Here is a 16,744-nt window from a genome sequence, read left to right as displayed (position 1 = left end):
GATACCTCGCGTGCGGTAGCTCCCACCTGCTGCCAGGAAGCAGAACGGACCTTCTGGTAGGGGAGGACCGTCTTCTGTCCCTTATTACCTCACGGAATGCTTGGTGGAAGGGGAAGGAATGGGGTGGAAGGAAATGGTCCAGAGGGGGCGCAGGGCAGTAAAGAGGTGGCTTCGGCAGCTACCCACCCCACCCCGGGAGCTGCTTCCCGTTGCATGAGCGGCAGGGCTGTGGCAGTGACTTCCCTGTGACATCCCCTGCCCCGCCGCCCCTGACTCCGGGACTCCCGCGTCACCAACAAATCCTGGCTCTGCTGCCTCGGCACAAGGCTGGAGGTAGCCGCCATCACAGTAGAGTGTCCTGCCCTTGACGTTTGGGCCACTGACATTTCCCCTCGTTGCAGTCCACCTCAGTCCTCCAAGCAGCGAGGCCATTGGAGCCCCCGGTCCCCGGCTCTCTGTGTAACCAGAGCTGTGATCTCCTGCAGGTGGAAGACATCACCGCCAGCCATGAGGCGGCTCTCCTAGAGATGGAAAACAGCCACACGGTCGCCATCTCGCTCCTGCAGGATGACCACGACCACAAGGTGCAAGGTAGCTACGAGGCTTGGTGCGCGCGGTGGGCGGGCAGGGTGGGCTGTGCGCACTGACCCTCTCCGGCTGCAGACATGGGGAGCCCTCCCTTTCTCTCTTGCTTCCCTTTCCCTTCTTCCTTCCTTTCCTTCCTGGTGTGTCCTTTGTGTTGCTTCTTGGGTTCAGAAAAGACAGAAATCCAGGACCCGGGTAACTACAGTAAGTCCCCTACGTATGAATGAGTTCCGTTCCGAGAGCGCGTTCGTAAGTCCAATTCGTTCGTAAGTCCAACAAAGTTAGCCTAGGTACCCAACTAACACAATCAGCTATATAGTACTGTCCTGTAACAGGTTCATAACACTTTTCACACAAATAATACATAAAAAACAAACAACACAAAAGTAAAGAAAACATGTTTAATCTTACAGTCCAGTACCTTGAAAAGTACAGTAGTCCAGTACAACAGCTGGCATCCAGGGGCTGGCATTGCCCGAACAGGCAAGAAGAGTTACTGACTGGAGGAGAGAGAGGAGGTAGGAGATGGTAGAGCTGAAGGATCGTCAGCAATAGGGGACGGAGGGCCAGCTGCAGTGTCACTCACGCCTGACGTTGATGGAATGCACATTCGCATCTTTGAAAGTTCGCAGCTTGAAGGTTCTTTTGTAGGGGACTTACTGTACTTTCCTCTGAAGCCAATCCTCTCAACCCTGCCTGAATACTGGAGCCTTGGTCCCAGAGCAGGGTTTGGTAGCTGGTCTGGGTTACAGCCTGGGCTTGTTAAAGTTCATAGGTGAATGTAACAGGTAGCCAAGCTTGAGACCTACTGTTCTACAGTAAGTGTAGAAATCCTAGGCTTTGTCTTGTTTTGTGGCCTTATAACCATCCCACAGGTGTGGTGTTGTCACGGCCACGCCAGCATCTGATTGGGCCTGGTTCTCCACACCTTGCACTCAGACCACATTCACCATGGATGTAAGTGGACTCTCAGGATCTTTCTTTTTACATTTTTTATAACTTTGACTTATCTTTGGATATGTAGGATTTTATGTGGGTTGTAACAATAGCGACAGCGTTTAAGTACTACTAAGATTTTGACTGTGAAAGAAGCTTTTTACACGTTAACGTGCATTTACGTCATATAGAGAATTTGTTTTTCAATTTCCCCTTTCCTCATTTTTTCCTCCCCAGTCAGCTGATTGTTCAAGTATATGAAACACAGTTAATTTAACAATAGATTAATAAATTCCAAAAATTTGAGAATTAATATCAGAGTTTTAAAATTATTTTAAAATGTTCTTTGTAAACAGCAAGGCCCACTGTGCAGTAGTCAATACTCATGTGATTGCCCCCTCGAGCACCAACCCCACCGCCTCTGGGAACTACCCATACGTGGAAAAGTCCAAGCTGGACGCAAGGGAGAGGAATTTCCTGAGAACTGGTTAAATGCATTACCTGTTCCTGAGAGCGTGTCTCATGCTTAGAGTACCAGCTCCCACCCCTGGATGCACATTGGAACCACCTGGAGAGTTTTTTAAAAATACTGACGTGTAGCTCCCCTGACAGAGGTTCCGATCTAATTGCTCTGGGGTGCAGCCCAGGCATCGGGATTTTTTTAAAGCTCCCCGGGTGATTCTAATATGTAGCAAAATTGGAGAAGCACTCTCTTAGAGCACAGTCTTAAGCATGGGACAGAGTGTCAGGACCTTACAATAATGAAATACATTATGAGTACATAGATAGTCGCCATGGTTTATGCCACCTAATAGATACGGACTTTTCTTTGCTTGTGAGGTTAGGGTATCTGAAAATGCCCTAGAGCCCATCACTGCGCTGTAGGAAAATGGTCTCAGGAAAGCGAACAGGAACGGAAATGTTACAAGGAGTGTTGCCTTTTGTTTCCGGATCTTCGTATAAATAGACTTGGTAGATCTTTCTGACTAATGAAGTCTCGCTTAGACGCCACATCCAGGGCCTTTGAATTACATATGATGTGATACAATGTAGGCGTGTGTAATGGTAGCTAAAGCCTTCATTATTATGGATGGTGCTCTCAATGCCTATTAAAAGTAATCATCTAGACAAAGGCAGGTAGACCAGAAACACACGTGGTTTTATGTCAATAAAATAAGCACAAACTTTTTTCTTTTTTCCCAAATGTAAATTTCAGCTATAACAACTGGATTTCTAAGAGACCTTTAACCATCATTAGTTAAAAGATTGGGTCAATGGAAACCACAAAGTTTTTCTTAATTGCAGCTTATGCCAGCCGGAATGATAATTATTGGTCTCCAGTACTCTCCTGTGCTAAGCATATGATCCAGGTTGATTAATGAGACCTTTCCTCTCTCCAGTTATAACATGAAAACAAATTGCTTGTGTAGCTAGAATGAGACGGGCTTCACCCAGCTAATAAGACTGTTCCCATCTGGAGGAAAATAGAATCCATTTGCTTAATAACTCTTACATGACATCTCTTGCTGCCTATCTTGCAAATTATCACTGGAATGACACTTTTCACGGAATAGAATTGCTCCAAACTCCCCAAGAGGAACCAGTCCAATGAGTCCTTCCTTCTGAGTGGCTTAACATCGACTCTTTGCTCAAGCAAATCCTAGCATCTGTGGTTTCCAGAGTGTGGCCCAGAGGCCACCAAGGTGACTTCGCAGGCACAGCACTGGTCCCGTTCACCTGTCCATTCTCCAGCCCATGCCCCGCTCTCCTTGGAAAGGTCCCTGCTTCAGCCCGAGATTGCGGCTTCGTGGTAGAAAAGAAGAGTGATCCTGGGAGGGAAGAAAAGGGAGATTTAACATTAATTACCTAGTGGTTTTACCATTAGGAATAGTTGGAGAATTCAGTGAGTGCTGTGAATGGAGAATCTGACTTGGCCAGGGTGTTGGTAGAGCTGGGTATAAAAGTGAGAGAGAGAGAGAGAGAGAGAGAGAGAGAGAGAGAGAGTGTGTGTGTGTGTGTGTGTGTGTGTGCGCGCGCACGCACGCGTGCGTGTGCTCTGTTTGCTTCCCTCCCTCCTTTCTTTCCTCTTAACCCTCGCCCTTTCTCCTATTTCCTTCCTCATCCTTTCTCCCTCTCTCCTAAATAACACTGCATACAATTTCAAACTAATGGAGAGGTCTCCTTAGGCTTAAGTCCGCTATATACTGGTGTCCCTTACTCACCTACGTCACTAGTCTTAGCGTGGCAAAAGAATCTTGTTTGATCCCTTTTCAAAAGAAAGATCAACCTAACAATTTGATGTCTTCTCAACAGAACTGATATCTACCCACGAGCTTGAAAAGAAAGAATTGGAAGAAAATTTTGAAAAGCTGCGGCTGTCATTACAGGTTAGTGTTTCCTTAACTCCAACATCAAGGTAATGACAGCATTGTTATTCCTGTCCACAGACATTTATCCAGCACCTACCGTGTACTGGATCCTGTACTAAGCATTGGAATACAGGGGTAAATAAGACCTACTCCCTGCTCTTAAGGAGTTTACTGTCTACTCAGAGCTGTGATACAAATAGTGACAGACCAGCACGGAAGGTAACACATACTTGCACAGAATGAATAATACCGTTAGCGCCACAGGGGTTCCAAGAGACGGCCCATGTGCTTGCGGTCAGAGTCATGTTTGGGGAAAGGGGAGGATTAGGGAGCAGAGCATTCTAGGCAGAGGTAACGGGGTAAGGAGACTCATGTAGGGCAGAAATCACAGGACATGTTCTGGGAATTGTAAAAGCAACTTCAATCCCCTGGAGATGTAACGAAGCTTCTTGGCGTCCCGCTTGAAACCTACACAGAGTGTGGGTCTCAGATGCCAGGGGCGCTGCCTGGCTTCCTTCTGATCTCGGAGGGGAGAATGGAGGTCTCTGCCTTCCAGAGACCCCAATCAGCTGCTTCTGTGAAAAGATGTTGACCGCCCCCAGCCCTAGAGAGGGGCTGCCTGGGAAGCCAGGGGGAGGCTGGTGGCCCTGCTTCCATTGCCAGCTGTGGACGTCCCAGTCATAGAAAGATTACCTTTTAAATATTAGGGACATTCACATCTGGAAATTTGGGAGGTGATTACCATAATTCTAATACAAAGGCAGGAGTTTTGTTTCTTCAATGGCTCACTTTCCCCAGGCAGTGTTTCTCCCACAGAGCCTGCCCTGCCGAGAAAAGAATCTAGGATTATGGAGTGTCGCACTATTGAGTGTACTATTCAAAAGTTTTTAAATGGGAAACCACCTGCTGCAAACCCACCCCCGGTCCGTCGATCCATGGACCCATCGGGGGGCCTCACATGCCCACGTGCTCCCTGTGTGGCTTGTCCTTGGCAAATTAACCCCAAACTTCTTTGTGTACCCCACATCCCACACCACCCAGATACATTACCCTTAAGGAACACAACCCAGGAAGGTAACAGCCATACTGTGATGTATCAGAAAACCCCAAACGGTCCAAAACCAAAAGAAGGGAGAGTTCTGCTTCATCCATGAGTCTTCACTTTGCCACTCACATCACACAGTCATGAATTGTGCACATTTTAGTGGTAACTCATGGGCAGAATGCATTTGAGCTGGAGATTTTCTGGTGTGAGGTGGGTACAGTTGCTTAGGCCAGTCTCCTTGGGCTGCTGGCAGCTAGAGAAACAGGTTTGGGGTAAAAGATCTGAGTTTGAGGTTTAAATCCCCACTGTACCTTCTCTTAATAGCTTTGAAATCTTGGACAGCTACATAAGCTGTAAACCTTAGTTTACCCATCTGTAAAATGGGGATAATGCCAATTCCTTCCTCAAAGTGTGAGCAGCTTAAGGGAAATAATATGTGTGTCAATGAAAACATTAATCAATAGTCAATCCAAGAAAGAAATGGAGAATTTTATTTGAACCAACCTGAGGATTAGAACCCAGGAGACAGTCTTTATGTGGTATACAATGGAATACTACTCAGCCATAGAAAAGAACGAAATTTTGCCATTTGAAGCAACATGGATAGACTTGGAGGGCATTCTGCTAAGTGAAATACGTCAGAGAAAGACAAACACTGTATGATGTCACTTATATGTGGAATATAAAAAACACAACAAACTAGTGAATGTAACATAAAAGAAGCAGACTCACAGATACAGAGAACAAACTAGTGGTTACCAGTGGGGGGAGGGCACGTAGGGATGGGGGAGGGGAGGTGCAAATTGCTGGGTGTAAATAGGCTCGAGGATGTGTTGTACAACACGGGGAATATTTTGTAATTGCAATATTTTGTAATAACTGTAAATAGTAACCTTTAAAAATTGTATTAACTTTTTTTTAAAGATTAAAAGACAAAGCGCCAAGGACTGTCCCTTAGAGGTCAATGCACAGTTATATAAATTTTTGAGGCAAAGGGTCTTACATCAAAGTAACATATTGACAGTGTACGTAGTCCAACAGGGCAAGTAGTGGGTCATCGTGACCCCTTACAGGATTGAGAAAGGAATGTTATCTCCTAAGGAGTTACCTTGCTGGCTCCAGGAGAAAATTGCTTTTTTTTTTTCCGGTGAGCAGGCATTCCTGTGTCTTCTAAGGGGATCTAGTTAATGTATAATGCAGATGCACCGTGCACACTAAAGAGGGGTAGTGGCCCAGATGGGCAGAGAGAGAATTTTCTGTTTAAAAATTTTCTGATCCTGCCTTAAAAATAAATTGATTTCATCGTGTGTAAAGGGCATAGAGCACTAGGCAGCAGCTAGTGCTATTATAATAGTTTCAGGCGTTGTTACATTTGCCATCATCATCATTATTATGGGGCCGTTGGTTAACTCCAAGTGGTCCCTGCCGGGCCAGGTCACCAGCTGGGTCTTGGTGCTCTTACCTTGGCATAAAGTAGCCAATCCAAGTTGAAGAACAGCACGTCCTGTCTGATTGCTGGGGCACCATTGTGTGCCTGAGGATCTGTTTTGAATAATGGCGAAGAAAGCAGAAAAAACACAGTGTGATAGTTTAGATGCCGCCTAGATGGTACTTGCCTGAGTGTTGCACTGTTTCACATTTTAATGGAGGACAAGAGGCTCGAGAGGAATGCTTGCTCTGACGAGGCTTGTATAGGAGGTGGGTAGCACTCCAGTGATTTTAATTTTTGCAATAAAATAATAGCTAATATTTATAGAGCACTTACTGTATGCCAGGTACTGTTCTAAGTATTAACTCACCACCATCCTCTGGGTTAGGTATTATTATTACCGTACCCATTTTACAGATGGGGAAACCTGGACACAGTGGTTAAACTACGGAGCGCGCCAGTCATTTTATAGTCACGTTCTACGCATGCGTGCTGCGGCCCAGCCGGCTGTCCTGAGCCCTGATTTACACTTGCTGGCTCATGTGCCTTCCAGCTCCACTGACACTGTCTTGCCCTCATGCAGCAGCAAGTGCACTTAATGGCACTGTGGGGGGCTTTTATTTCTTAAAAATGAAATGGAAGTAACTGGAAACAAAAAAGGAGAGAAGGAAAAGGAACCCGCCAAGGCTGGGTTCTCTGTGATGACGAGAAAGCGGTCGAGCCAGCACGTGCTATGTGGCAGTGCTCTCGTGTGCAGTTCTATCGTTGACCGCACCCAGTTGCTCACATGTGGTGAGCGGGGCCATCTCTCTTGCCAGAAGTGTTCACGGGAAGACCTCAGTCCCTGGGTTTTAATGTTACAGAAGTGGTGATGGGGGTGGAGAATTTTGGAACACGTGGCACCAGCAAGGCACCGTCTCTTCCCTCTGCTTGGGCGTCAAGGCTCTGCCCGGCTCCCTTTGCTGCCCGCCGCCATCGGTCAGGGCCAGGGCTGCGGGGAGAGGGCTCAGCGTGGTGGCACCTGCGCTGGCAGCAGGGCTGGGGCCCCGGGCCTCCCCACACACGCCTCCATTCTCTCCACCTTCACACACAGAGCAGCCCCGTGGCGGGCACGTGCTGGGATGGGGGTCAGGAGGGCCCTCCGGGTCGGGGGGGAGCGTCTGAACGGGACAGATTTCACTCACGTGGCAGCTCAGGCCAGGGGCCTGCCACCCAGGGGCGCCGAGCGGAGGCCAGAAGAGGGCCGGGGGTGAGCGGGAGCTGGCTGTGGGGGAAGAGCGGATGTAAGGTGGGTTGGGGGCAGCGAGACGAGAAAGGCGGATGCGGAGGGTGCAGACGCTGCGTCAGCGGCACTTGGTCCCGAGGGCACGGGGTTTTACGTAGGGGGGTGAGGGGCTCAGACTTGCGCTTTAGAAAGCTCCCCCTCCCCCGCGCCCCGACCCTGACTCCCCCTTGAGGGCAAACGAGTTGCCGGGTCCGGGACAAAGTCAGCGAGTGGCTCCACCCGGTGGACGGAGTAGGATCAGGAGTGTGTGTGGATCCGGGGACGTGACGCGGGAGGCCGCATCCTCCGGGCCCTGCCATTGCTGTGTTTAGTGTGGGGGGAGGGGCTCGGGCAGAGCCAGAAGTCAAGGTTGGTTCGACAGCTTCTGGCTTGAACTTGACAGATGAGCACAGTTCTTCTCTGAGATGGATTAACCGTCCTTCCTGAAGCGGGGGGCTAGAGCCCCCCCAGACTAAGATGCCTCTCTGCTGATGGGCTGCTTTTGTGAAGTCAGATGATAAATTATTAAACGCCTCCGCTCCGCAAGCTCCTTGCTTTCCTGGGGGTGGGGGGCGAGGACAGCTCTCTGATCTCAGGAGGCGCTGAGTCGGGCCACCTGCTTCGAGTGCCCCACCAGTGTGCGTGCACTTTCCGTGGGACAGAAACATGCATCTGTCAGTGTTCTGTGGTCCATTCTGGACAAGGCACGGAGGCAGGGAGACTGGGGGCCTCTCCCTGCTGCATGCGAAGGCCTTTTGGTGGAGCCCGGTGGGGGGGACCTCTGATCTGGACGCCCTGGGAAGAGCCCCCAGGGCAGGGTGGTGGCCGTCATCACCGCCTCCCAGGTGCCACGTCTGCAGGGGACCGGGCTGGACGTTTCGTGTGTTACCTGCAGGACCAGGTGGACACGCTGACCTTCCAGAGCCAGTCTCTGCGGGACCGAGCCAGACGCTTCGAGGAAGCTTTGAGGAAAAACACTGAGGAGCAGCTGGAGGTATCATGCGCTTCCGGTCTCCCAGCACCCGCAGGGCCCTTGCAAGGCAGTTCTGTTGGACTCCAGGAAACCCGGGGCTCCCCCAGCAGTCACCCCAAAGGCAGGGCCCCTGTGATGATCTGACGCCAGAGCGACAGCGGTCAGGGCCTCCCGGGATTTTAAGCATGTGCCTGTCAGCACCTGTGCTGAGTCGGGATGGCCCTGGGTTCTCCATCTAAGTGTTATTCTTGCCTCATTGCACACGGCTCCCCAGCCCCTGTCCCTGGGCTGCTGTGACGAGCTGGAAACACCCCACCCTGGCCAGGCCCCATTCCAGCCCCACGTCCCGTTCCCTCCCAGTGCCGCCTGCAAGGGAGGCATCCCTGAAGCCCCAGTTGGTAGGGTGAGGGGTTTTTCCTCAGGCTGGCACAATTCCTTCCCTCTGATGTAAGGTGCCAGATAAAACACACGAGGCAAAACACACAACAGCCAGTTACACGTGAATTACAGATCAGTGAGTTTCTTAGTAACAAGTATGTCTCATGCAATACTTACGTGAAATTCCAACATAGTTGAACATCCTGTCTTTTTATTTGTCACATCTGGCAACCTTATTCTCACATTTACTTTTCTACAACAGCCTTTTCTGCTTCTTAAACCACTTTGCTCATTTGCTATGCATGGCAGGGGGCGGGGCCTTCCATGGGCACAGTTGGGACCTTTCAATCCCCACCTGTCTGTTGAATCAAGTACTCTGCGTGAATGTTAAAAGCCAATGTTGAATGTACTGGTTTTGCCCACTGAATTCCCTTGGGGCGATAGGCTGGTAGTATCCGGCCACCCCAGGATCCGACGTTTCAGGGAACGACGGCTTCATCTCTCCTGCTCCCCAAGGAGCTGGATTTTCAGTCGCTCCCCCAGTGGAAACTCGTGGGCATCGTTATCAGGAAGGCTGTGAGCACTGTCTCCCTCTCGCCCTCTCGCTCTCATTCTCCAGTGCCCGTTAGGAAGCTTGTTAACGGATGACTAGATTGCACTGAATTCATGGTGCTGGTGGATACTGGGCTTCGCCGGGCTGCCTGGTAAACAGCCCCTTGCTCTCTGCCCCTGTAGATTGCATTGGCTCCTTATCAGCACCTGGAAGAAGACATGAAGAGTCTGAAGCAGGTATTAGAGATGAAGAATCAGCAAATACACCAGCAGGAAAAGAAGATCATTGAGCTGGAAAAGCTGGTGAGTCGGCCTCTTACCTTGGGAGGCCCCAGTAACCTGCATGATATCCCTGCTGCCACGGTGGATGTCAATATTAACAGCACCCACGGCCCCATCCAGGTGGGGGCCCTTACATGTCCGTTGCTCACAAGTGAGCAGAAAACGCCTTTCTTAGGAAGCCAGGAGTTCCGAAGTCTCAGAGGTGGCCTCATTTGTAGAAACCCGGAGGCCGTCTGATGCCCCGCCCGGCTCCGCATCCACCTCTGTGACGTGCCAGTTCCTCCCCCCCCCCGGGGCAGGTGTGCGGTGAGCCTGCATCTGTGGAGCGTCGCTTTTGTGCACCAGGCACGGCGCAGACACGCTGTGCGCGTTTGTTCTTTAACCCTGACAGCAATCCACTGCGTAGGTGCTGTCAGGAGCCTCCTTTCACAGATGCGGAGACGGAGGCTTAGGATGAGGTCCTGTCTCACCCAGGGCCAAACAGTGGTCCAGCCCAGGCGTGAGCCCTGGGCCAGAGCTCCAGGCCCCGGCTTTCAGCACACGCTCTGCCTCGCCTTTCAGCCTGGCTCCCGCAGAACTAGCAAAGGGCACCCCTGTGGGGGAGTAGAGCAGCCAGAGTTCACTCCCCGCCCCTGTGGGTGCGAGGGCTGAAGCCGAGACAGTCATCCAGAGTCAGCAGCAGAGAAGCCTGCCTCCAGGGAGATGCCATTCTGAGGGGAAGGTTGGCCCAAGGGTCGCAGGTAGATTAATTTTTTCTTTTTTATTGTTATATTTAAAATAAATTTTTGATACTCTAAAAGGAAATATAATTTCCTCTAAAAGGAAATTATAAGATATAGATAAGAAAATTTAAATGACATATTTCTACACTGTTAATATTTCCAGAGCCTTTCTTCTGTACAAGTGTACACACCCTAATATACGACCCACACATACATACGAGTGTTTTGTATCCTGCTTTCTTTCAGTTAGCAAACCCTCAGCTTACCATCTCAGTAACTGATCACCTCCTCTAACTTTTCAAGTTCTCCGTATGTCTCGGAAATGTCCTTGAAGCCGCTATATCCAAACCAGGAGCTGGTCCCAGACCACCTGTTGCATTCAGTCGGCACGTCCCCTCTCCTGATCTAGCACCATCCCTCTCTGGGGACATCTCTCACTGCACGGATGCCTGTCAGTCAGGATAAGGGCAGACGGGGGTGTGAGTGCCTATTGCCAGCATCAGAGGCAATGCTGGCGTCCTGGCGCCCTCCAGCAGCCCAGAGCTTCCCAGCAAGGCCAGAGCTAAGGCCAGCGGGGGGCTCGCGAACAGAGTCCTCCCGTCTCAGCCCTGCAGCCCTCCTCCTCCAGGCAGGGCCACCTGCATCGTTATCTGGTCAGCCACAAGCCTCCGGGCTGCTTTGGCTGTATTTAGCCATGCTCCGGGCCTTCTGCAGGTACACAAGAGTTCTCATTCCTGAAATCTTTCCAGGCAGAGGGGTGGGTAGGGGTGGGGGGAAGAACTGATTTAATCACTTCCCATTTCCTAGGAGGGCCTTGCTGAAGGGCAGGGGCAGAGCCCAGTCCTTTGGCTCTGATGCCTAAGCCTGAGTCATGGAGAAGCGGCGGTTTTCTTTAAAGATTCCTCTAGCATTTATTTCTCAGTGCATCTTAGAATGGAGCTCTGCTTCGGCTAGGTCTCAGGCCCTGGGGACACACCGACAGAGAGAGCGGGGCGTGAGTTGCAGAGGAGTGGCAACCACAGAGGATGTTCTCTTCTGATCGTGTGCCACGCTGGGCTCGCGCTGCACGTTCCCGGCTGCCCAGAGCCTCAGAAGGAAAAGAGCGTGTCCATGCTGTTTGCATTTCCAGCCCTCCATTAATTCAGAATGTCGTAGAATGCACACAGGCCTGGCCAGAGATGCCAGTGCAGGGCAGACGGCCTGATGGGAAGAACCGGGGGACCCATCAGCCACACGGGGTCCAGGTGGTGCTCGCAGCTCGTTTCCGACAATGGCAGGGGTCTGGGGACACTCACTGTGAGAGATATATTCTACATAGGGATCCAGTACAGGCACACACGTAAGTTGTAGATATACAGTACATACGATCCACTATATACACTAATATATACACACATAATACATCTAAGAGGGAAATATATACTGTATCTAAAATACATACAACAATACTTCTACTACACACGGTGCACTCTGGTATTTTCTATTCTGTTTTGTTTAAAAAAGAAATGCTGGTCACGTCCCTCTAACCTGATTTTACAACCGACTGATGCATTGCAAACCGCGGTTTGGAAAACACTGTTCTTGATAAAGTTCCAAAGCCCAGAAGCCGAGGGCATTGGTCTGCCATCTGTCCATAGGGCCTTGCTGAGCAGCTCTTGACACTGCATCTTTTATAGGCAGAGAAGAACATTATCCTGGAGGAAAAGATCCAAGTTCTCCAACAGCAGAATGAAGACCTCAAAGCCAGGATCGACCAGAACACCGTCGTCACGAGGTAGGTGGGCCTGGGCGTCGGAGCTTCCAAAGCATGTGTCGCCGACAGGATGGCTTTGCTCTTGACCTTGGAGCACTCTGCTTTTATCCTCACCCCTCCGAGCCCCAAGGCTTCCCCACACAGGCTCTTGGCACTCCCCGCGCCGAGGGCAGCATAGAACACACCGCTCTGAGCACCCAGCCGATGCCCGGGCTCCGCAGAGCGGTAGGTCCCACCTTGGTGGAAATGAGTGACACCAGCCAAAGCCTGGGGCACAGCTGGGAGGTGACGGGGATGTTTCTGGAGGAGGTTTTGGAGAGGCTGCCAGCTGGGGGTTCCTAGGCTAAAGAGAACCACCGTGTGAGCCGACGCCGAGCTCCATTGCGGGGGCCTGCGGCTGCTGCGCCAGCGCTGAGCCAGGTGGTCATGGCAGAGGAGAGCTGGCCTGGCCAAAGGGCAGCAGGGAGGGGATGCACCAATGCAGCTGCTCCCCAGGGACACTGCTTCCATCTTGGTGCTGCCTTCCTTGCTCGGAGGGCCCCAGGAAGGGAGATGGGGGGGGGCAGACCCACTGCTGTCACGACAGAGGCACAGAACGCCTCGGTTCCTTTTTCATTTAGCATCCATTAGCCGCAAACATCAACTAAGCATCCGTTACGCACCAGGCCTCAGACTGGGTGCCGGGCACTCGAGGAGGACCGCTCTGGGGCCTGTTCTCCAGGGCTCCCGGTCCAGCAGGCGGCCAGATGCACAGACCAGAGGTGATGGCTGCCAGGGAGGCCTGAGCCAGGGGCAGGGCGTCCCACACCAAGCTGCACTTCCCGCTCTCTCTCCCGGCGGCTTCTGCTCTCTCCCCTGGCCCCCAGCGCCTCCCCTGACCCGGGCAGAGGGGCTGTGGGCAGATCGGCTGTTGGCGGAGGGTCTCTGGGAACGGATGTGTGGCTGGGATGAGTAGCAATCGCGTTTCAACCCCGCTTCTTGGTCCCTGGGGTCTGGCAGGACCCTGTTCTCCTCGCGGGCACCCACCACCTACCCCCTTTCCCTGCAACCCTCGGCCTTGCAGACCTCAGGTTAAGTGCCTTCCGGCGTGACTGCTGCTCGACAGTTGCTTGTTCTCCCCGTGCAGACAGCTGTCAGAGGAGAATGCTAACCTCCAGGAATACGTGGAGAAAGAAACACAGGAGAAGAAAAGATTGAGCCGAACCAACGAAGAGCTGCTTTGGAAGCTGCAAACGGGGGACCCAACCAGCCCGATTAAACTGTCCCCCACGTCCCCCGTTTACCGAGGCTCCTCCTCCGGGCCCTCCTCTCCCGCCAGAGTCAGCATGACGCCCAGATGACGCCACCACGCTGCGGGTCGAGCTGCGGCGCCTGGTCCACGAGGGTTTCCGCCTCGAGGGAGTGGTGACTGTGGACCGGCCCGACTGACCCTGCGCGCATGCCCAGTAGCTGTATAGCTGCATCCTAGGCAGAGTCCTTTTCTGATCCTCGTGTAAGACTGTCCTGGTACTGGCACTTCGGAAAGTGTAAATGGTAGCGTCTGATGTGCAAACGTTTGACAGTAGTTAGAGCCAAAAGAAAGAAACGCCAACTGTTCTTGAGCAATGAACTTTCACTGCAGAATATCAGGTTAGTTACAAATAGCTCAGTTTTGAATATCCATTGAACAATCATTGTGTACTGCACCGATATGTGTGTTTATTTAGATATACGTATATACACGTGCAGCGGTTCTGAATTGCATTTTTTATAACATGAAGTGCTGACATATTTTGGTGAAGGTCAGCAGTTTTCTAACTCGTGCCTAAGAATTATTGGGAAATGAAAATGCATTTCTATCTACCTTCCCGGGAATATTTCTATCCAAAATAGAAAAAGGAAAAAAAAAAAAGATACAGAGAAGCAGCGCCTTCCGACCTACCACCACGTGGTACTCTGTTCAACACCAGCACCGGCCGTTCACGAACGGTACCTGCCTTCGGAACAATCGGCTTCTTAGTCCACATGATGTGAGGTCACCATTACTCCGTCCGCGAGTTTCAATCATTAATACTTCTGTCATGAGCGGATAAGGGGCAGCAGTGGGAAACCTGGAGGGGGTGAGGAGTTTGGCAGGTGTCACTCATGACAGTGGATCATCTATAGTCTTGTAAACACAAGTTCTGCTTTTTTTCCCTAAATGGCATCTTGGAATCCATCATTAAGCTCTTTCATCTTTGGGAAAATATGGAAGCACATGACCTTATAGGTTGAGGGTGAGAGTGACCTTGGAGTTGGCCAAGACCATTCACGCTCCGTCCTCAAGAAGGAAGACCGCTGATAGGGTCTGTGTTCTGACCAGGCGTAGGGTAGGAAAGCGTACTCTGCCATCCTAGTTGCTTTACTCTGATGTGATGCTGAAAATGGTCAACCCACCAAAATGTGACCCTCAGCCCCACTTCACTGGCGCCCCCTTCGGCCTGGTTCCGTAACCCAACCTCATTCCTGTACCTTGAGAAGCTCAGGGGTTCCAGCAGGGGCTTCCAGAAATCCTGGGGGATCAGTTCCAAGCTGTGCTAGACCATCCCGTGGCCTCCCAGAAACCCAGGTGCATTTTCTGCCGGGTGATCGAGCAGTGCCACAGCTGACAGAGGTCCCGTCCCTGGCCCAGGAGGTTCTTCCACACAGAGGAAGGAGCCCGGGAAACAGCCAGCCAGCGGTGGCTGGCTTCTGGACTGGCGTTTGGCTCTGAAACGGTAGAATTAGAACCTGAGAGGTATTCCTGTAGTGCTGTGGACGATTAGAAGCAAGACACACAAAAGAAAGAAGCGGTTTCAACAGTTGATATGGTGATGACAAGGATGCCTTTGTTCACTGTTTGTGACGAAGACCCTGCGCTTTTCTCCCTAAGGCCCCTCAAAATGGTCCTGAGCACAGGACTGGCTCTGAGCTTACCCGAGGCGGGCGGCCTCATGTAGGGTTGCTTCGTGGGCCAGAGCCACAGAGCAGGGAAGAAACGGCCCACGCAAGGGCTTGGCTGGCCCAGAGCCCTGCCTGCTCTGTGAATACGGGGCCGGCGTAAAGACAGACCTGGTCTGTGTTCCTTGCGTGAGTCAAGGTTGGGCTTCCCGGCCTCGTGTACATCTCATTTCTAGCAAACCTCCAGGTGTTTGCCCATCCTGGGGACATGCGCAGGAGTATCCACTGAAGAAACTTTTTTTTCCTTTAGTGGCTCTGCATGATGCTGTGATGTTGAGTTGGGCCTCCCATTAGAGTAGATCATGCCACGTTGACGAGACACACACGTGTTTATTCTTCTAGCAGGCACACCTGCAGACACGATCGCTCAGCCCTCTGAACTAGGAGCTGCTTCCCTAACGGCACTTGCTAAATGCAGTTACGCAGCAATACAGACACCAGTGTTATGTTAGAATGGGGTCCAGTGTGTTAGCCTGTTGCAGTCAAAGTTGTAGTGGTGTTAGAACGAAGCAGTCCCTCACCAGGCGACTAGAGCGTGGCTCTAACCAGCCCTGACCTTGGGTGCCTGAGCTAATTCCCCCCTTGCCCTGGCTTCATTTCCCTGTCATGGACGCCCATCATATACGGCTCCTATCCCAGAACACGAGGGGTGGCGGCCACCGGGCCCCTTCTGTGCCTCTCCAGCCCCCACACTGTTAGGACTTGGACCTCTGTCTCCCTGGCGTCCACCTCCCAGGCCAGAGCTGCTGCCACGCGGAGATGCCGCAGTCTCCCCGCCTGCCACTCACAGACCCGCGAAACCGCACCAACCTCTTCCTGGCGCGTGGGACCCCGTCGGCGCCCTGCCCTCCCGCCGCCCAGCACACACCCGGCGAGGTTCTGGCGGGGTGGGACACCTGGTGGCCATCTGAATGGGGTCGCTCGTTCCTCTTACGGCCCCTGCGGGTTCTGTGTTGCCGATTTGTGTTTGAAGCATACTAAAATGAACCTGAGGGACCTCTGTGACATGCACTTGATGTGACCGTTGGCCTGGCCCTCCCAGGCTGCAGGAGGTCCGGTGGGGTCAGGCAGGGAGGTCAGAAGGCCGGGCTCCCCTTGTGGGTGCGCCGGCTGGCCGTCACTGAGTCTCCCCCCACCTTGTGTGTGCACCGACTGGCCATCACTGAGTCTCCCCCCGCCTTGTGTGTGCGCCGGCTGGCCGTCACTGAGTCTCCCCCGCGTTGTGTGTGCGCCGGCTGGCCGTCACTGAGTCTCCCCCCCCCACCCTTGTGTGTGCGCCGGCTGGCCGTCACTGAGTCTCCCCCCCCCACCCTTGTGTGTGCGCCGGCTGGCCGTCACTGAGTCTCCCCCCCCCCACCCTTGTGTGTGCGCCGGCTGGCCGTCACTGAGTCTCCCGCCGCTTGTGTGTGCGCCGGCTGGCCGTCACTGAGTCTCCCCCCGCGTTGTGTGTGTGCCGGCTGCCGTCACTGAGTCTCCCCCCCCACCCTTGTGTGTGCGC

General features: G+C 52.3%; 1 protein-coding gene across 3 annotated transcripts in view; it reads left to right on the top strand.

The window, feature by feature from the left end:
• MTUS2 (microtubule associated scaffold protein 2) overlaps nucleotides 1-13,986 on the top strand; it is a gene marked incomplete at its 5' end in the record, with an annotated part of 327,280 nt that extends 313,294 nt beyond the window's left edge. For 2 of the 3 annotated variants that reach the window (XM_082675664.1, XM_082675665.1), the window contains 6 exons: nucleotides 486-591; nucleotides 3,835-3,908; nucleotides 8,524-8,622; nucleotides 9,715-9,834; nucleotides 12,212-12,309; nucleotides 13,415-13,986. In XM_082675664.1, the coding sequence (XP_082531790.1) occupies nucleotides 486-591; nucleotides 3,835-3,908; nucleotides 8,524-8,622; nucleotides 9,715-9,834; nucleotides 12,212-12,309; nucleotides 13,415-13,628 (711 nt within the window). In that variant the 3' untranslated portion in view covers nucleotides 13,629-13,986. The remainder of the gene's footprint in view (nucleotides 1-485; nucleotides 592-3,834; nucleotides 3,909-8,523; nucleotides 8,623-9,714; nucleotides 9,835-12,211; nucleotides 12,310-13,414) is intronic. The other variant, XM_082675666.1, reaches the window with a different exon arrangement.
• Between the last annotated feature and the right edge of the window lie 2,758 nt (nucleotides 13,987-16,744).

This window comes from Grampus griseus (genome assembly GCF_964374135.1).
Source record: "Grampus griseus genome assembly, chromosome: 18".
Classification (NCBI taxonomy): Eukaryota; Metazoa; Chordata; class Mammalia; order Artiodactyla; family Delphinidae; genus Grampus; species Grampus griseus.
Note: the sequence above shows the minus strand (reverse complement) of the source record. Positions and strands in the feature narration are given on the sequence as shown.